This window comes from Myodes glareolus, chromosome 5, assembly GCF_982192425.1.
Source record: "Myodes glareolus chromosome 5, mMyoGla1.1, whole genome shotgun sequence".
In the NCBI taxonomy this organism is placed as follows: Eukaryota; Metazoa; Chordata; class Mammalia; order Rodentia; family Cricetidae; genus Myodes; species Myodes glareolus.
Genome location: NC_142030.1, coordinates 24,111,761 through 24,133,140, shown reverse-complemented (window position 1 = coordinate 24,133,140; position 21,380 = coordinate 24,111,761). Strand labels below are relative to the sequence as shown.

General features: G+C 41.4%; 1 protein-coding gene across 3 annotated transcripts in view; it reads right to left on the bottom strand.

Moving 5' to 3' along the window:
* The window catches only part of Atf6 (activating transcription factor 6), a 169,856-nt gene extending 154,251 nt beyond the window's left edge, over window positions 1-15,605 (bottom strand). For all 3 annotated transcript variants that reach the window (XM_087906157.1, XM_087906158.1, XM_087906159.1), the window contains exons 1-3: window positions 15,464-15,605; window positions 2,252-2,328; window positions 235-322 (exon numbers count right to left, since the gene is read on the bottom strand). In XM_087906157.1, coding sequence (XP_087762283.1) covers window positions 235-322; window positions 2,252-2,328; window positions 15,464-15,515 — 217 coding nt within the window. In that variant the 5' untranslated portion in view covers window positions 15,516-15,605. The remainder of the gene's footprint in view (window positions 1-234; window positions 323-2,251; window positions 2,329-15,463) is intronic.
* Window positions 15,606-21,380: the final 5,775 nt, after the last annotated feature.

Genomic DNA, 21,380 nt, shown 5'->3' with positions numbered 1-21,380 from the left:
ACAAAGTTTGGATCACCTGAAAAATACATTAGCCAAGTTGTGCCCTTTGCTCAGAAGAATGTACATCAAATGCAGGAGACTCCACTATCGGGATCCTATCTGCTGGTAATCCTAACCTCATCCTTTTCATTTCATAAACATAGTTGTCCGGGGTTTTCTAAACCACTTAATCCAAGTATTACGAACTATCCCAAGAGTCTGGCAGGAGCGTTGAAGGGTGAAGCACATCATTACCTGAGCAGAAGTGGCTACTGGAGCTCCAAATGTCAGATTCCCAAGGCATCAAATCCAAATCAAAGTTAAGATGATCAAAATGATTTTCCTGTAGGTGTCATACCAGCAAATGATTAGAACAAAATACACATACCTTGGAATCAAACCATCAGGGAGTTTACTATGGATAACATAATTACTACTACCCAATCTAATAAAAAGAATTTAAGCCAACCACTTCACACTGCAAACACATTTTAGAGAACCCAGAGATACAGAGATTCTGGCTCGCGGAAGGACAAGAACAACTAGAAGAGGTAATAGCCTCCATAAGTCAAAGATTACTGAGATTTACTCCTTTCTGTGAAAACAGAACATTAAAGATTCACAAAATGGTGAGAATAAATCTCACTAATCTTGGAGTCATGGAGTCCGTTTCTTCTATGGCCAAGTGTTGGTGGCGCAAGCCTTTAATCCTAGCACTTGGGAGGCAGAGGCAGGCCGATCTCAGTGAGTTTGAGGCCAGCCTGGACAAGCTCCAAAGCTACACAGAGAAATCTTGTCAAAAATAAAATAAAATTCACAAAATGAATCTTTTGCCATAGAGAGATCCAGATCCAACAAGAGAGATGTTTTAGATAAACAAGTCCAAACAAACAGTTATTCATATCCTCTCCCTGTAAAAGAAAGACACAGACACAGCCAAAAACAACGCAGGTATCATGGAGGTGGTAAGTACTATTAGACAATGTTCTTCCCCACCACTCTGTGGTTCTCGAACTTCTAAAATCTTTATGAATTCAACAAATAAACCCAAAATCCATTTTTAAGACCAATAAGACAACTCAGCAGGTAAAGGTAATAAAGAATGAGGCAACCAGCTATATGTATATATTAATAAAAAAAAAAAAAAAACCTGGGGCTGGAGAGATGGCTCAGAGGTTAAGAGCAATGGCTGATTTTCCAGAGGTCCTGAGTTCAATTCCCAGCAACCACATATATGGTGGCTCATAACCATCTATATTGAGATTTGGTGCCTTCTTCTGGCCTGTAGCATATATGCAGACAGAACACTGTATACATAATTAATAAATTATGGGAGACAGAGGCAGGTGTATCTCTGTGAATTCAAAGCTACACTTCATAGCAAGTTCCAGTCCGGGTAGGACCATATAATGAGACCTTGTCACTAAAAAAATAAAAATAAAAAAAAAATTAAAAAAAAACAACCTAAGTCATTTTAATGGCTCACAGAATTATAATAAGCTTTTAAAATTAATTTATTTTTATTTTATGTAGATGTGTTTTGCCTGCATGTATGTCTGTGCAGCATGTGTGTACAGTGTCTGCAGACTCCAGATCCTCTCAAACTAGAGTTATAAGCAGTTGTTAGAGGCCATGTAGGTGCTTAGAATTGAACCAGGGTCCTCTGAAAGAGCAACCAGTGCTCTTAGCCACTAAGCCATCTCTCCAGGCCTCCAATAACAGTTTTTATATAGTTCTCTGAGTAATCACAAAGGTAAAAATATGACTAATTTTTAGAGCTCTTAAAAAGGAAGCCGGTAAGCTTGACTAGATCTGACTCACCGTGCCTCTTATTACTGCTATTCCCACGACCCGCAAAGTATCTAAAACTCAAGAGCTAGGACTTGGTGCAGTGGTTCAGCCCTGGAACCCCAGCTCTCAGAAGGCTGGGGCGAGAGGACTGCGAGGAACTGCAGGCCAGCTGAGACACACAGTAATTCCCAGACCAGCCAAGACTACAGAGTGAAGCCTTGTCTCCAAAATAAAAAGAAAAAACTGACTTTCCCAAGGTCACCACCCCTAAGACTAAATATATGCTAAGCCAACAAGTCTTCTCAAACCAGCACTCAGGAACTTTGTAGCTCTGCATTTGCCGACTGCAAAGGAGCTACTAATATTCCTGATTAATGATGTCATTTAGCTACTAGCCTAACCTACTGTCTGAAGCCCTCGTGCATTAATCACAGTGTAGATGAAACATCAAGTCATTCACTATTTCTCCTCCAGGACTTACGTAAGTTTCATTTGCTGCATCGAACTGCACCTCATCAGCATCTGTGAAGTAGCCAAGTTCAGCAAACAACGTAGACTCTGGAATAAAGAGGGACAAAGAAAGCAGCTGTCACTCATGAGCCTAACAGTGGAACAACTCTGCACCCTGTGGCAGATCTGTTAGTTTCCCACTAGGCCCTGCTACTACTGACAAGCTCGAGCTTGTGAACATCACAAGAACATGGGCTTGGCTCCCCAGAACATGTGAAAAAAGTTAGGTACAGCTACACATATCTGTAATCGGAGCACTGGGGAGGCAGAGAAAGGTGGAGCCCTAGTGCCAGCTAGACACATCAGTGAACTCCAGCTTCAATATGAGACTGTCTCAAAAACAAAACAAAACAAAAAGTAGAAGTGTGACAAGATGGCTCAGCAGTAAAGCATCTGCAGCACAAGTCTGAGGACCTGAGTTCTATCCCCAGAAGCCACACAGGGTGGAAGGAGAACTAACTCCACAGGGCTGTCCCCTGACCTCTGCACATGCACTGTAGCACGCCCACCCTCACTCCAACACACACACACAAGAAAATTTAATTGAAAAAAAATAAGATGGAACTGACTGAAAAAGACACCCAACATGAACACACACATGTACATGCACTCACATGCACACACACACACACACACACAGAGAGAGAGAGAGAGAGAGAGAGAGAGAGAGAGAGAGAGAGAGAGATGAAAGTAAACATAGAAAAGTCTATATAAATAATAAAAAGACTTGTCTAAATTTCGGTAAGTTGAAGTATATCCTAATTTTTAGTAAGGTTTCCTTATAAATAAAGAAAAATATGGACAAAAAAAGATTCTCCAATAGTCTACATTAAAAAAAAAGTTTAGAAGGATCATGAACCATAGGCTCAATGTTCTTCGTTTATAGCCAGTGCCCACTCATGAGTAAGTACATACCATATTCATCTTTTTGGGTGTGGCTTATCTCACTCAGGATAGTGTTTTCTAATTCCATCCATTTACAAGGAAAATTCAAGATGTCATTGTTTTTTACCACTGAGTAGTACTCTAATGTGTAAATGTGCCACATTTTCTTTATCCATTCTTTGGTTGAGGGGCATCTTGGTTGTTTCCAGGTTCTGGCTACTGATGATTATCTTAAATATCACCACAGAACCTTCACCCAGCAACTGATAGAAACAGGCAGAGACCCACATCGGAGCACTGAACTGAGCTTCCAGTTGAAGAGTGGGAGGAATGAGACTATGAGCAAAGAGGTCAAGACCATGATGGGTTCACCCACTGAAATAGTTTACCTGAGTTAATGGGAGCTCACCAACACCAGCCAGACTGGGAAAGAACAAGCATAGGACCAAACTAGTCCCTCTGAATGTGGTTGACAGTTTCATGGCTGGGGCAGACTGAGGGGCCACTGGCAGTGGCACCAGGATTTATCCCTACTGCATGTACTGGCTTTTTGAGATCCTATTCTCTTTGGATGTATACCTTGCTCAGCCTAGATATAGAAGGGAGGGCCTTGGATCTTCCGCAAAGAAATGTGCTTTACCCTCCCTGAGGACTGGATGGGGGTGGGGTGGGAGGGCATGTGGAGGAAATGGGAGGAGGGGAGTGGGAACTTGGATTGGTATTTTTTAAAAATCTAATAAAAAAGTTTAGAAGACGGTAAAGGCTGACAAGGCCCAATACTTGCTACAATCTGTAAAGTTTCCCTTCCCTAACACTTGCAGAACTCTTTAAAAAGGAGTTTCCCAGCTCCAGGTCCTCCTTTGTACTAAACTCCTGCAGGGATTTTCATTGGCTCCCCTGCCAGCCCAGTGATCCGTTTCTGATTATATGAATTAGAACGGCACCCATAGGTGAAAACATTTTAATGCTTAGTTCCCAGTTAGTGAACTGTTTAAGAAGGATTAAGAGATGTGGCCTTGTTGGAGGTGTGTCACTGGGGCTGGGATTTGAGGTTTCAAAAGCCCATGCCAGACCTAGTCTCACTCTGTCTGCCAGCTGCCGGCAGATCAGGACATAAGTTTTTAACTACTGCTCCAGTGCCATGCCTGAGCCAGACTCCCAGGCACGCCAATCATGGGCTAACCCTCTGAAACTGTAAGCAAGCCCCAGTTAAATGTGTCCTTTTATAAGTTGCCTTGGTCATGGTGGAACAGAACAGTAACAAAGATATTGGCTGACCAAGGACAGAAATCTTTCATCAACAAAATAGAACACAGCAATAACGTGTAGATAGCAGTAACTCCATGCTATCCACACCCGTCAGAAAAAGCCACTTTAAACTTAGCTCCAGAGCCAAAAATCATGCACACAGAAGGCTGGGAGAATGTGTCTTATCTAAAACTCCTCCAAGTTTTCTACATTTGCTGTCTTTCATGTTTCCCATTCTTTCCGAAACCTCCAGCCAAGCACCACACTCCATACACATTATTGGTGTCACCAGTGACCTCCACACTACCAAATTCAACAGCAAATCCACAGTCTTTGCCTCTCCTGACCAACCAAGAGGCATCTGATAGCTTATCCTTTCTTATTTGTTGAAACATTTTCTTCCCTTAGCTACCAAAACACTGCATCCCCCTGATCTTCCTCCCGCCTCACTGACTGACCCTACCTACCCATCTCTGGAATTGTAAACTGGTCCTGGGATCAGCAAATTTTCCTATCAAATGTTCCCTCTTTGAAACTCCAATGAACTTATGGCTTTAAACAACATCTCGGTGCCAGGCATTCCCAAATATGTATCTCCAGGTGATAATGTCAAGAAGTATGGGTAGCACACTGCGCTTACATCTCCTCCAATTTAATACACTCCAAAATGAGCTCTCATCACTCCCATCAAGACTTCTATTGTTTCTATCACTTATTAATGGCATTCAGTTCTCCTGGTGGCTCAAGCCAAAAACCTTAAAATCACTGTTTACTCCTTTCCCATGCTCTCTATATTAGGTCTACTTCCAAATCCTATGAGCTCCCTATTCAAAACACATCCATAATCTGCCTTCTTACCTTTCACCCATTCTTTCTTTCTTCCTTTCTTCCCTCGCCTCCCCAGCACAGAGAAGTCAGTTTCTAAGACAGCCAGCAATGAGGCTGCCGGGGTTTTTTGCATAGTCATCTGCAGCAAAGCCTGGTATCCAAAAAAATGGTAGAGTGGGGAAGAGAAAGTTGCCTGGTGTAGGTGGCAATATTCCCTAGGCACCAATGAAATGGAGCTGGTGGGAGGGGAGACAGCATGACAGACGGAAGAGACAGCATGTGCAGTTAGGAGCGGTTACAGCTAACAGTCTGCTAACTGATGGAGCAGATGAATAAATATATCTAAAAGAACTGGAGTGCAATGCCTCACTGAGGAAGAACTTGAAACATGGAGAGGGGAAGGTTAACTATAAGTTGTTGGATTGAAATAATTACTAAGTTACCTAATTTTAAATACATTCATATACAGCCAGGAGTGGTGGGACATGCCTATAACCCCAACCCTTGTGAGGCAGTGGCAGGAGAATCTGGAAGTTTCAGGTCATCCTGTGCTACATTCCTAGTTCCAGGCAAGCCTGGGTTACTATATGCCAACTGCCTCAAAAAAGGAGGAGGAATAGGAGGAGGAGAAAGAAGGAGAAGGAGGAGGAGGAGGAGGAGGAGAAGGAGAAGAAGAAGAAGAAGAAGAAGAAGAAGAAGAAGAAGAAGAAGAAGAAGAAGAAGAAGAAGAAGAGAGCAAGAGATCATTAAAGATATTTATGAGTGTGTATACACAGAGACATGCATTCATTCCCTAGTTCTGTCTGCTGAGAGGTTTATGTACAATGACGCCCCAATAGAATGGAAATAATATGCTCAGACACCAGATATTAAAGACCATCCTCACTAAATGAAAATCACTATGTGGATCTTTGGAGAAATGGCTGATTTGGAGCAGAGAACATATAAAATAAGCCTAAGAAATCTTGATGTATTAAAAAAAGGAAATTCTCAGCAAAAGATAAGAGCATATCAAAAGAAGAGTGGTCATGGTTCTGTAGCAGCATTCTTGCCTAACATGTTCAAGGCCCTGAGTTCAATTCCCAGTCCCTCATGGACACACAAACAGAAAGGACATGAATATGTCAAAACACCATTGGCACTAACATGAATGAACTCCCCCCACTGATCAAACCTGAGAAAACATTAGAATAAAAGTTTACAATCCATTAAGATAAAAAAAAAATCAATGAATTCACACAGAAGGAGGAAGGAAGGACGGAAAAGAGTGTTCTTTCTAATGCAGTAAGCGCTGTAAGGGTGTGGGGATGTTAATAACAACAAGACATTAGTGTCCTGTCACATTCTGTCCCCTGAATATAAATAAAAACACAAAAGGCAAACTGACTTTACAGAGGAGAAACCTGTAAAGCAACTTAGCTATAATCATGTGACCAAACACCTTCAATAGCCAGCATCACGTGACTCAGAGAATCAAGCACAACATCATGCCATCGGCATACCTGCCATTGCATGGCCTGAGTCTGATCACAGGACCCAGTGGATAGACCCAGATTATTATTAATTTCTAGCACAAAAAACTGCTGAGAACATGATAGACAGGAAAAAAAACAGAGCTATTCCAAAACGAAAGCCATCAATGAGACATGTGAAATAAAAGCGCTGTGTGTTTCCAGGGAGAATTCCAGACTAGAATGGAAAAGCCATTGAGACAGCAAAATTTAAACTATCAGTGAAATAAACAGAAGTGTTGCATCAGAGTTTGTTTTCTGAATGGAAGAAACTCACTGTGGTAATACAGAAAAGCCTGGGACGGGCTGTGCTTGTTATTTTCTGGTGGTGGTGGGGTTGATATATACTGTAGTATTTAAGATGGGGAAGATAAAAAAGAGAAAGAAATGGGGCAACTGTGACATAATGTTAAAAACTGCAGAAGGGCATGCAAGAGTTCTTTTCAGTGTTCTTGCAACTGCAGATTTGAAACTGCTTCAGAATTTTAGATGGACATTACAGCACAGACCTCTAGTCTTGGCTACCTGTGAAGCTGAAGCAACAGGATGACTTGACTTGAGTTCACCAGTTCAAGGCCAGCATGAGGAACACAGAGAAGTATCAACTCAAAAACATGCAGGTGTATCAGTTAACTATGGGAATTCCTACAGAAGCCTCCAAATAGTCTCCTGGCTCCTGTCATAGCCCTCAGGCAGGCTTGTTCAGTACACCATCTAAAACAAAGCTATAAAAACAAAGGACTGGGATGGGGATATAGCTCTATCGGTACAATATACATGAAGCCCTGAGTTCAACCCCCAGTCCCACATAAACTGTCATGGCACGTGCCTGTAATCCTCCTACTCAGGAGGTAGAAACAGAAAAACAATAAGGAAATTCAAAGGACCGGTGAGTTGGCTCATCTGATAAGGTAATGCCAAGCAAGACTCATGACCCACGTTCTATTCTCAGAACCCAGGTAAAGGTGAATGGAGCTGGGCAATGGTGGCACACGCCTGTAATCCCAGCACTTGGGAGGCAAAGGCAGGAGGATCTCAGTGACTTTGAGGCCAGCCTGGTCTACAAAGTGAGTTCCAGGACAGCCAAGAACGTTATACAGAGAAACCGTCTTAAAAAAAACAAAACAAAACAAAACAAAACAAAAGGTGAATGGAGAAAACTGACTCCACAATGTTGTCCTCTTACCTTTACACATGTTACACATAAACAAGAATAACTAACTAGATTTATTTTAAATTAAGATCAATTGGAGCTGGAGAGATAGATGACTTAGTAGTTAAAGGCACTGGCTGTTCTTACAGAAGACCTGGGTTCAAGTCTCAGCATCCACATGCTGGCTCACAACTATCTGCAACTCCATCCAGTTCCAGGGGATCTGACACCCTCTTCTGACTTCCACATGCACTAGACATGGACATGGCTACACAAACATACATGGGCAAAATACCCATGCATATGAAATAAAAGTAACCTCAGAAAATTTTTATTTAAAGCAAACTAAAGGTCATCCTCAGCTACACTAGGAATTGGAAGTCAGACTGGGCTACATAAGACCCTCTCAAAAAAATGAAAATAAGTCAGGCAGTAGTGGCACACACCTTTAATTCCAGCACTCGGGAGGCAGGTGGATTTCTGAGTTCAAGGCCAGACTGGTCTACAGAGTGAGTTTCAGGACAGTCAAGACCAGGTAGAGGCAGGCGGATTTCTGTGAGTTCAAGGTCAGCCTGGTCTACAGAGAGTGAGTTTAAGGACAGTCAAGACCATACAAAGAAACCCTGTCTCAAAAAAAAAAAAAAAAAAAAAAACCTGAAACAAAAGTTGGTCAGACACAATATTGCATGCTTATAAGCCTAGCACTCAGGGTCAGAGACAGGAGAATCAAAAGTTTAAAGCCAACCTGGTTACATAACAAGACCCTGGTCAGGCAGTACACGCCTTTAATCCCAGAGGCAGGAGCAGGTGGCTCTCTCAGTCTGAGGCCAGCCTGATCTACAGAGCGAATTCCAGGACAGCCAGGTCTACACAGAGAAATCCTACCTTGAAAAAACTAAAAAGAAAAAATGAAAAAGAAGACCCTGCTGAGCCTGCTGAAGTTAGAGTCTGGAGTTAGAGATGTAACTCCATCTATAAAATGAAGCATGCTCAGATCCTAGTATCCCAGCACCTGGGAGACAGAGGAAAGAGGACATGAGTTCAAAGTCATGCTCCATCCTTAGCTACATAAAGCAGAAGATTCTATTTAAAAAACAAAACAAAAACAAAAAAAAAACTTTTAAAGGGGATGTTGAAAACAAATATGATCAACAGTTTATAAAGACAGTCCCAAAAAGTTAGAACAGAACTGAAAAATCCTATCAGATGGAGAAATCAAGACTGTCGGTGTCTTATGACGGTGCGTGCTCAAGTGTTTGTGGTGGTGACGTGCAAAGAACTATTGTGAAGCTCATGAAGCATACAATTATGGATAGCGTACACATAATTCTTGATAATGACAACCAACAACTACGTTACTAGTGTAGAGTTTGCTACAGTACACTCCCTTACCCTTAGTTTAATACTATGCTCCCTCTATTTATAAAAAAGTTACAGTAAAACTGTGAGTCACGTTTCACTGGCAGACATATCATATCTCTTACATCTACTGCGTCTTAATTGCATCATTTTCTCCTGTATTTTATTTAATCTCAGACAGCATTTCTGTGTGTATTATATACGCACATATGTATATGTAAGTGTAACATGTAAGTGTAAAGTGACCTTACGATCCAGGTTTTTTAAGCACATGCCACACTGTGATGGTCACGCAGCACACTTCTCAAAATGTGTTCCTGTTGTAAGTGGTTGTGGCCATAGTTGATGCAAGGTAAGAAGGAACCTTGTGGTCTGGCTTAGAACTATAAATACTGTCATGTGTTCATGGATTTTTTTTTTAAATAATCATCCTTGTTCTTAAGAAATACCTGGTAAAGTATTTAGGAGTTTCCTTCCACATGTTTGTGCTTCAGGTGGTGGAAGAGGGGAAGTGTGGGTAATAAGGGACACAGTAAGTGGGGCAGGATTTTAACAGTTGGTGCATAAGGGAAATACGGCTATCAGTGTACTGATCTTTCAGCTTCTGTGGTTTAAAAAAATGAAGATAGATGAATACACTTCTATACGTATAGACTATTGATCCATGAGAAACGAAGGGCACAAATCACTCTAGAGTATTAAAATCTACTGCCTATTCCTATGTCCTTTTCACCAATTCCACGCTCCCAATATTTAGACTTCCCTCAACAATAGCAGCTGCAATTGTCAGTTTCCTTAGCGAGGTTTTCAACCTCACCTCCCTCTGCCCTGACCACATTCTTGTTTACTCCTTCCTCCAGTGATTTCACATTTTACTTCATCTCGGCCAGATCAGGGTTTTATTATTTTCAATATGATGGAAGATGGGGGTCACAAGATGGCTCAGTAAGTCAAGGTGCTTGCTGCCAAGCTTGACGTTCTGAGTTTGATCCCCAGGACCCACAGGACACAAGTAAAGAACCAACTCCCGAAGTAATCTTCTGACCTCCACATGCGTGCTTTGGCATGCAGGCCACCACTACCCTCCCCACACAAATAAATAAATGTAGCCAAAAAAGAAGAAAAAGTTGAGGTCACCCCTGAGCACAGACTTTTAAGAAATTTCTCTATTTACAAAAACAAAAGAAAAGAAAAAAAAGAAGGGTAAGAGAAGGAGGAGAAATGTGGAAACAGCAAGAAGGGAAGTAACATCTAAGGAGAGTTTGGCATTGCCCCCTCCTCCAAATAGGAGAAGTGAAATCACTAAGCGTTTCTTTTCTAAGAGATGGGAGAAATACTATACGCATCAGGAAAACAGCTTGAGCAACTTTCAATAAAGGGTAGCGATCTGAAACACACAGAGAAGGTCGGATTCAATCTAGGAACAAGAAGCCAACTTCAGCATCTGTATGGAGGGAAGGCAAGTGTGTGGTGGGGGAAATGAAGCAAGAACTAAAAGTTCTGATTCAGAGCATGAAAGAGGAGGTGCCAGAGGCTGCAGAAAGACGCTTTAGGGAACAATCATCAGTAATAAGGCAGGGAATGGACCGGCCGAGCTACTGAAATAGCCAAAAATCCTAGCAGGTAATGTCAGAGAAAGCTCCAGTAAGCTAGTAGCTACATTTCCCAGTGAAAGTGACGAAAGAATCAGCAGGTCTCTGCAACAGGAAGAGGTGGAAGATTGCATACTCTGACAAGATAAGACTGACACCTAGACATTGCTTGTGGGGGAAAGGAGCACGTCCTAGAAATGGCAGAGAAGGACAAAAAAAAAAAAAAAAAAAGACACCTACTATATTCTGCGGTGCCGGATACAGAAGGCTTTCACCAGAACTTTGTGTCATCAAGTGTCACACTTTGGTTAGTGCAAAAAAAGGAAGAGAAGCTTCAAAGAAGATACTAAAGACATGAGAGAAACCGCAGCAGCAGGACGCTTCTCATCTTGACATACATCTCAAGTGGCTTTTAAGAAAGAAAGAAAGAGAGAGAGAGAGAGAGAGAGAGAGAGAGAGAGAGAGAGAAATTTTTGAACAATTCAAGCAAGAGAGACAGGAAGAAAGGAGAGGGAAAGTTAAGATTGTAAACTAGCCAGGAAAGATGCTCAACACCATGTAACATTAGAAAATTGCAAATTAAAACAAGGACCGCCACACACCTGTTAAAATGGCTAAACTCCAAGTACTGGCAACAGCAAAAGCCTTCAAACAGAAACATCCACTCATTGCTGGTGGAGACACAAAATGGTACAAGCTTGGTGGTTTCTTATAAACCAAATTACAATATATGATCCGTAATTGAGCGCCTCTGGACCAGTCCAGATGATATGAAAACTTACATCAACAAAAAAATCTGCACACAGATGGTTAGAGCACCTTCGTGTCTAACTGCCAAAAATCAGAAGCAACCACGGTGTCAACATGTAAACAGACACACAAACTGTGTGCTCTAAAGTGAATTATGTCCTCCAAAAATTTATATGAGCACTATAATCCCCAAGATGGTTATATCTGACACAGGGTCTTGAGGAGATTACTGAGGCTAAATGAATCTGGAAGAAGAGGATAATGCTTTCCTTCAACACCATGGGAGGACACAGCAAGAAGGCAGCCATCTACAAGACAAGAAAGGGCTAGCATCAAAACCTGAGCATGCTAGCATCCTCTATAGCATGTAGGATTCTGTAGTGTCAGATCAGTGTTATTAAACATTTGTCAAAACCCTTATATTTAGCACTATTTGTTAAATATAAGAAATGATATTTATAATTTATAATATAGAAATATACCATCGAAGCACAGAAAGACACAGAGGAACTTCAAATGCACGCTACTAAGTAAAGAAGCCAATTTGAAAAGGTTCCATACTGCATGGTTCCAACTATACAACAAAAGCAAAACTGTGGAGACAGCAAAAAGATCTATTATGGGTGTGGGACTACTCAGGTGAAAGGAAGGGGGGATGAGTGGATGGAATATAGGGAATGTGCAAGAGAGAGACGCTCTCACCCTACTCTGCACAACACTGTAATGATGGCCCATGGCATTGTGCTTGTCAAAACCCCTATAAGGTTCATCCTTCACTTAATACTAATGTACCAAGCCAGTGACGGTGGCTCATGCCTATAAGTCCAGTATTTGGGAAGCTGAGACAAGAGCATTAATGCAAGGCAAGCTTGGGTTACAGCAAATGTCCCAGGACAAGTTGGAGACCCTGTCTCAAAAAAAAAAAAAAGAAAGAAAGAAAGAAAAAAAGACTGATCAACACTAGTTCATCCATCTGAACAAAGTTCCACACTAATTGCTTTAGTTTGCCTTCCACTGCTGTGATGAAACACCATGACCAAAAGCAACTTGAGGAGGAAAGGGTTTATTTGGCTTACACATCCCAGTCACTATCTGTATGAAGGGAAGTCAGGGCAGGAACAAGGCAGAAACCTAGAAACAGGAACTGAAGCCAAAGTCATAGATGAATGATGTTCCCCATGTCTTGCTCAGCCTGCTTTCTTATGCACCCCAAAGCCCCAAAACCACCTGCCAAGGATTGGCACCACTGACAGCGGGCTAGGCTCTCCCACATCAATCATTAATAAGAAAAAGAAAAGAAAATGATCCACAGACCTGCCTACATGACAATCTAATGGAAGAATTTTCTCAATAGAGGTTCTGTCTTCCCAGATAATTCTAGCTTGTGTCAAATTAACAAAACAAACAAAAATAACCAACTGACCAGCATAGTCATGTAAGATGATACCAGTAGAGGGGGCATCTACGGAATTACATGTCCTATCAGCACGATTACTCTAAAAATCTAAGCTGCATTTAACAAAGACATTAAGTAATACACTAGATATAACTGGGGAGCCAGAGGCAGGAGATTTATGAAAGTTGCAGGCCACCCTAGGCTGTATAGCAAGACCTTGTCTCAAAAGACCTAACAACAACAACCATGATGTGAGCCGGGCATGGTACTGTATGCCTATAATCCCAACATTCAGAAGGCTAAGGCAGGAATATCAGAAGCATGAGGCCAGCCTGAGCTGCACAGCAAAACAACGCTTTTAAAAGATTCTCAGTAAAGAATTAATGAATACATCTATGTGAAATGCAAATTTCAGTCTCCATAAGCTTTTATGGGACACGGCCACTCTCACCCATCTGCACCTCCTATGACTGCTTTTTCACCATGGCGGAGCAGCTGCAACACAGGCCACATGATGGTGATGCCCAAAATATCTGCCATGTGGACCTTTCCAAAATACATTTGCAGATGTCGGCTCTAAATTTCATTAATCACACTTAGAAAATAAATGAATAAAAGCACATTCCATCACATCCTGTGCTGAGATAATTTCCTTCAAATTGTTCAAGTTGTTAATCATAAGAAACACTAGCTATAAAATCTGATTTTTAAATTTTTAAAACAGAGAAGTTGCTAAAATTATTTTTAAAACATCAATACATCAATAAAATAATTAAACGTCCAAAATAGCAACTCCCAAAGAATCCATTATTCTTTTGAGAAACCCCAGTAAACAATAGTGTCTAACACCTGGAAAATCTATCCTACCTACTGAACACCTAAAGGAAAAAAATCGCTCATCCAAGAGATAATTGTCAACAGTCTGAAAAAAAAGAAACTTAAAACACAACAGGGAAAGAGCGTACTTCAGGAGAAATGGGGCAGGATACCTGAGAATGGAGTCAGTCAACTGACTACAGAGAACTGAGTGTTCCATTAAAGAATCAAGTCTAGGAGTTAGGAAAATGCAGCCGAGAGTCAGAAAACAAGACAAAACAATGCTATCAGAAAGTGCTTTGTGTTACAGTTTAAGAAATGCCATGAAAATATGAGGGCCAAATGGTTGAGAAAACAAACCATAACTATAACTGAAGCAGACTTGTTAAAATCAGAAAGAAGCATTAGGAAAAAATCCACCTTTAGGAAAAAGCGAGGAAAGTGTTACAGAGTGAAAAACCAGAGGCACAAACAGACAGCCTTGGTTCTAATCCTACTTTTACCATTCAACACCTCTCTAAAACTGAGTGCAAATTCTGTTGGCCTCAGTTTCAGCATCTAAAGGACGGCAGGACCTTGTTGGACTGTTGTGGCCACGAATAACACACATAGCATGCTTAGTTGGATAGCTGACAAAAACAAGGTTCTAAGCAAGTGGCTAATGTTACTATAACAAAACATTTAGCTGGGGAAAGGCACTGGAGAATGGACCCCCAAAGTTTTTTCCATAAAGTCTTCGAAAATCTGCCCAACAATTAAAATAAATCTCTCATAGATTGTAATTGTAGACCACATCTGCCACTGGAAAATTAAACTAGGATGTTCAATGCATTCTAGTTGAGAGTCCGCTCATGTGGTGGAATGCTGGTCTGGCCCCAGGAAAAAATAACACCACAAAATCACAACGCTAAAGAACAGTGTAGTCTAACTACAGGATCCACTGAGGTACCTTCATATTGGATCCCTGTCTTATAATCAAAAGAGGAATACAGGTTCTTCTAAGGATTCGGATGACAACACTTGTCCGGTGTCAATTCTCCATCCCATCCTTCCTGAATACCAAAACCAAGCAAGGTCTAACAAGAGATTACAGAGCTGTTTGGACAGCAGTCAGGATTACATCAGTTTATGGTGGATCTAGTAATCAGGGACATGGGTCAGGTGCTTGGGACCTTTGTTTCTTTGCCAATTTGGATTTATGCCTTAAATCAACAATGACAGCTGAGAGATAAGGATTTTCTTCTCTGTATTTCAACCATATTTCTCAAACATGTCACGCGCACGTGCAGTGCTCACATGCGCGTACACACACACACACACTTCACTCCCAACCACAACCCACAGTCTGAGAAAATTGCCTGGAGCGGCAGCCAGAGTCATCCTGCTGAGTTCTGGTCCCTCAAGATCACCTGGTATTTCCACCAGGAACACACGCTGAAAAACTACAGCGATTTCCCCGATTCGAACATCACTTCCACGTCGCTGCGGCCAGGACAGAAGCCCAGTGGTTCTGCCAGTCCCTTCCACGACCCCCCAGTCCGTGGCCTCGCTCCCTGGGCAAGGTTCGCCCCCACCTGTCACCGCCGCCAGGCGGAAACCGGGAGGAAAACCCCGCAGACGGGGCCCGATTCGCAGATCCACTCACCCCAGTCTTCCTCTGGTACGTGAGGAAATCCCGGACTAAAAGGCGACTCCATGGTGCCGGCCTCACCAGCCAGCTTCCGCGAAACAGATACCTCTCCCTACCTCCGAACTCCGAGCCGTGAGTAATCCGAAACGGCGGCGGCCGGAGGACAAAATATGCTGAGGGCTGACGGACGGTGGCCGAGCGGAGGCAAACTATCTCACCGCACAACGGCACTTGTAGCAAAAGCTAAGGAGACGTCAGCATAAACGCCAAGCCGACCTGAGAGTAAATATTTCCTAGGGGACGATTTCAGCACTTTATGTCCCGCTATGAGGTTTTTTTGTTTTTCTTTCTTTCTTTCTTTCTTTCTTTCTTTCTTTCTTTCTTCCTTTCGTTTTTAAAAATGGGCAGAGAGCACACAGATTTAACTGCTTCAGTTAAATTTGTTGATAATATTAAAAATGAAAAGTCTCCTGACCATAGCGGTTTGCTCTTTGATTTGCTTGATTCTATGATGTAGATATCTCAGAACAAAATTAGAAATTGGCAGCAAATCTGATTCTGTATTTGTGAATATTTTTCTATCGCTGAAAAAAAATTCCACGTACACAGTAAATACAGACGAACACAAAGAATTTTCCACATTTGTTAGAACTGATTCTGTACAGGCACACAATCGGAGGAAAACGTTCTCACCGATCAAACTTGTGGAAAGTTCGCCTTCAAACAAATTTAAACAAAGAAAATATATGAGATAAACTCTCATGTCCACACTTGCCTCCTGAAGAATTTCTAAAACTCGCAATAAATTGTCAATCTTTTATTACTAAAAATTCAAGATTCTAAATAGTTTTAGAAGAAAACCATACGCATCATGAATTCCAACTGTAAATGTAAACTGTGTTTGAAAAAATTGTTTCAAGACGTACTGAGAATTGTTTCTTTTTCAGTTTTACTCTATTTCAGTGGCGGGTGACTTTTAAAACGAATCGGTGAATGAACGCGGATCCCTCTAGGACCGAGTGAAATTTTTCCCATGGTTACAAACAAAACAGAAAATGCTTCCCAGAATCCTCCGAGCTCCTCGTGGCTGATGTTACTACCGATTGCGGAATGCGGGAAAGCCCGCTCCGAATTCGTGAAGTCCGGCTGGGAGCGGAGCGCACCCGCACTGAAGCGTGCAGCGCGCCGCATGGGCGCCCTGGCACGCGCGCGCGGGCGCGCACACACACACACACACACACACACACACATACTCACAATTTTAAAGTCCTCATACAATAAATGCCATTCCTTCCATCATTGGAATGATACATTCTTTATTTACCATGAAATTTATACTACTTTCATTCTGGCTCTTCAAATTCATTGACATACAAACTAAAATAAAATCGAGTTTTCTCTATTCTTCTAACCTACCAAACACCATGGTCTTTAACAAAATCACGCTTGAACTTCAACTTTTCAGTTTTTAACTTTCATAAAATTTAACTTTTATCAAGTTCTCTTATTCAGAAAGTCTGGGCAATTACGATATAAACATTTGGATACCTGTCATTAAGTAAACAAATGTTAAAATTTTTCACTTAAATATAAATTTTTCTCAGAGTATATGAAAATGTAAATTTATAGACAGGAAAGTTGTACTGACTCCCCCTATACCACTACTATACCACTACACAGCCAAGTTAATTTCCCTCCGTCCAAATAGTTCCTACCAAGAATTTTATACAAGTCTTTTTAGTCCGTTTTAATTTTTTTATTTTGGGTTTTTTGTTTTGTTTTGTTTTTGATTTTTTGTTTGTTTGGTTCGGTTTTGGGTTTTTTTGTTTTGTTTTGTTTTTGAGACAGGGTTTCTCTGTAGCTTTTAGAACCTGTTCTGGAATTTGTTCTGTAGACCAGGCTGGCCTCAAACTCACAGAGATCCGCATGTCTCTGCCTCCTGCATGCTGGGATTAAAGGCGTGAGCTCCGTTTTAATTTTTTACTTTTACCATGTTTAAATGTTTGTAAGTACATATGTTGAGTGTTGGGGGCAGGGGTTGTTCACATAAACGTGTAGCACTGTAATGTTCCTCAAATCTAAGTGTGATTAATGAAATTTAGAGCCGACATCTGCAAATGTATATAAGATATATAATATATTACTCTGAATAGTGGAACCAAATATCAGGATATAGAGAGTAAAGGAGATTTTGATGTCAGTCTTGATTCTAATTTGGATTCAACCACATCCATGCTCACGGAGATAGTACCAGTTAAATTCAGTGGCTGGGAAAAGAGAAACAAAAAGACATGAAAGTGAGAAGGTGCTTAGAGGGTGTTGAGGGTGGGGAGGAAGAGTGAGATGTTTGATCATAAAGCAATATAAAAAAAATCACTGGAGAGTCCCAGATACTGGCTGCCATCTGTTCTAGGGCGTTTAGTCCAGGATCAGTCACCAGTTAGTTGCCCACACCAGTTTCACCAAGCCTAAAATAACCCAGAGAACCAAAGTCTTGGCTGGTTCCTGGTAGCACCATCTACACCCAGCAAAGGAAGTAGACACACTCAGGGTCATGCTGTCCGGTGGCCCCAAAGCAGTGTGCATACACCTTGTTCTATTTTTCTGCTGTTCTGTTCGAGATTCCTGTAGCCTCTGCTCCAACTCCCTGCAAAGCTCAGGAAGACCTTAACTCCTGATCCTCCTGCCTCCATCTCCAGAGGACTGGAATTACAGGCATAAACCACTACCCTGGCTGAACTTCACATAGTTAGGTTTCCCAGCTATTCCTCACTTGCAAGTACAATTAGCTTTCAAAAAGGTGTTGCCCCTTCTAGTCGGACTGCAGTAGCCAGAAAGCAGGGGCTTGACTGATGTGTTCACTGTGTCACCTACAATAATGCACACATGGTCTGAGTGCACATTACACATTATAATGAAAAATGTAGATTCAAATGAAATGGGCTACTCTCTGCTATATGCTATGGTGTAGGGTGGCTAGACAGTAAGCTGAGCCATATGAAATCGTGCTGAACCATTTTTCACCCACAAAGAGGCACTCTCACAAAGTGACCAGGTTTTGAAAAGCTTTGAGAAGATATGAAGGAAAAAAAGGTGAGCAAATTTTATGAAAGACAGAAATGAAAGATTTTTTTTCTTGTTTAAGAAATATTATATGCAAGTTTCCATAACGGAGGTCTTTCTCAAGAATCATCAGTAATGCCCCTCCCAAACATTCAGAGAGAATTGTTGTTCATATTATTTAAAAATTATTTGCATGTCAGTGTCTTTTTTGATTGTTTTGGGTTTTGTTTCTTTGTTTTGAGATAGTGTTTCTCTATGTAGCCCTGGCTGTCCTGGAACTTGCTCTGTAGACCAGGTTGGCCTCTGTTGTGCAATAATACTTTTGTATACTGTAAAGAAGTGTCTCTGCCTAAGGCACTTTCTGATTGCTTTAATAAAGAGCTGAATGCCAATAGCTAGGCAGGCGGGACTAGGTGGGACTTCCGGGGAGAGAGAGGACTCTGGGAAGGAGAGAGGTATGGACACAGTGAGACACAGAACAAGTTGGTCATACAGAGGTAAAAGTCATGTAGTAGAATGTAGATTAATAGAAACAAGTTAATTTGTGTTACAAGAGCTAGATGGGAATTACCCTAAGCTAGCGGTAAAGCATTCATAATCAGGAATAAGTCTGTGTCATAATTTGTAGTCTGGTAGTCCCACAAAGGAAAGTCTGACTACAAACCTCAAACTCAGAGATTCACCTGCCTCTGTCTCCCCAGTGCTGGGATTAAAGGCATGCATCACCACTACCCCGCTTCGTCAATGTGTTATACACAGACACAAATAATATGTCTAAGGCCCTCTTAGCTAATGCTGATTTTATGTAAATGTTCAAATATCTAATTAAGTCTAACTCTAATAATAAACAATTAAAATACATTCTTGCTACTATAGGTAAAACTAAAAAGCTAATCTGGCCATACATGGTGACACATACACTTGTGACATGGTACCGAGCCATGTGGCTAACACAAATAAGAGTAATGGGTTAACATAAGTTATAAGAGTTAATAAGAAGCCTGAGCTAATGGGCCAATCAATTTATCATTAATATAGACCTTCATGTGATTTCCTTGGGGCTAAATGGCTGTGGGACCTGGTGGGAGGACAGAAACCAAGCAGGACAGAAACCTCAGTCAACAGAATGGTGCCCACACGGACAACTATATCCACAAAAAGCCTGAGAGAGTTTGAGGAGTAATTCTAGACAGAAAAGAATAAAGCATGGCTTCTTGGTAGCAGCAGTTTCTCAGATCTGCTCTGCTTGCTAGAGGCAAGCACTCTCATTTAAGAGTTGTGGCAATAAACATGGGTCAGCCATGAGCTTGGAATTTCAGAAAGCTAAGGAATGGGCTGGATCCAGCTGTCAAAGGCACGGCTTTAATCTTACCCATATTGCTTAGCAAGTTAAAGACTCATGTGGTCAGAAAAAGAAAGAGAGTATAGTAAAGAGAGATTCAAAAATGAAGAAAACCTCTAAATGATTGACAGTATGTTAAAAATATATGCAAGTTTGGGAGAGTAAAGAAAGAGGTTAAAGTCCTTAAAATAAAAAAGAGAGTAGTTGGGTTTGGTGGTACATGCCTTTAATCCCAACACCTGAGAGACAGGGGCAGACAGTTTTCTGTGAGTTCAAGGTGTGGTAGCACATGCCTTTAATCCCAGCACTTGGTGGGCAGAGGCAGGAAGATCTCTGTGAGTTCAAGGACAACCTGGTTACAGAGGGAGTTCCAGGACAGCCAAAGATACACAGAGAACCTGTTTCAAAAAGTCAAAAGTCAAAATAAAAGTTTTAAATAAAGCCACATAAAGATGAAAAATACACAGAGAATCTGGATACTCTATGTTATTGTGCTCTCTTTGAATTGTTTGAATGCTGAGAAAGGAGCAACAGCTGCTAATAGATATTTGCTTATAAATGCCACTGGATTAATCCAAGATAGGTGTTTTGAAAATACCTTGACTTTCAAAATTGAAGTGAAAAGGTATGTTACTTTGGAGAAGACATTTTGCTTTTGTTTTCACAGAAAATGAGAGGCTGTGGATTCATTCTGAGTTAAGAATAATCAGGTTTGATCCAGGGAGACCACTTGAGAAATCTCCGGTAGGAACAGATGGCCCAGATGTCTGAGTTCTACATCCAGAACAGATTCAAGACTGCTGCCTGAGATGATCAAGACTCACAGGATACTCCAGTCAGGACTTGAAGATAATTCTAAATTTTCTTTAGGTCCCCATAAGATTATCAGCACCCTCAACCAGCAGGAAGTAGCCTGGAAAACTACGCCCACATTCCCATAAAATGGACTATGAATGTTCTTGGTTTTTTTTTAGGGGGGGGGGGAGTTGTGCAGGACAATTGTCTATATTCTGTCAATTATGTTTTAAATAAACACTGATTGGAAGTATAGGCGGGACAACCAGACAGGAAGTAGAGGCGGGTCAATGAGAACAGAAGAATTCGGGACGGAGGAAGCCCATTCCTGTCTAGACACTGAAGAAGGAAGATGTGACCTGCCCCACTGAAAAAGGTACGGAGCCATGTGGCTAACACAAATAAGAATAATGGGTTAATATAAGTTATAAGAGTTAATAAGCCTGAGCTAATGGGCCAATCAATTTGTCTTTAATATAGACCTCTGTGTGATTTCTTTGGGGGCTAAATGGCTGTGGGACCTGGTGGGAGGACAGAAACCAAGCAGGACAGAAACCTGTCAACATACACCCTTAATCCCGGCACTCTCAGGAGGCAGAGGCACTTGGATTTCTGTCATGCCATTCTGGTCTACAGAGTGAGTTCTAGGACAACCAGAGCTACATAAACACCCAGTTTCAAACACACACACACACAACACACCAGGGCTACATAGTGACCTTTTCAAAACTC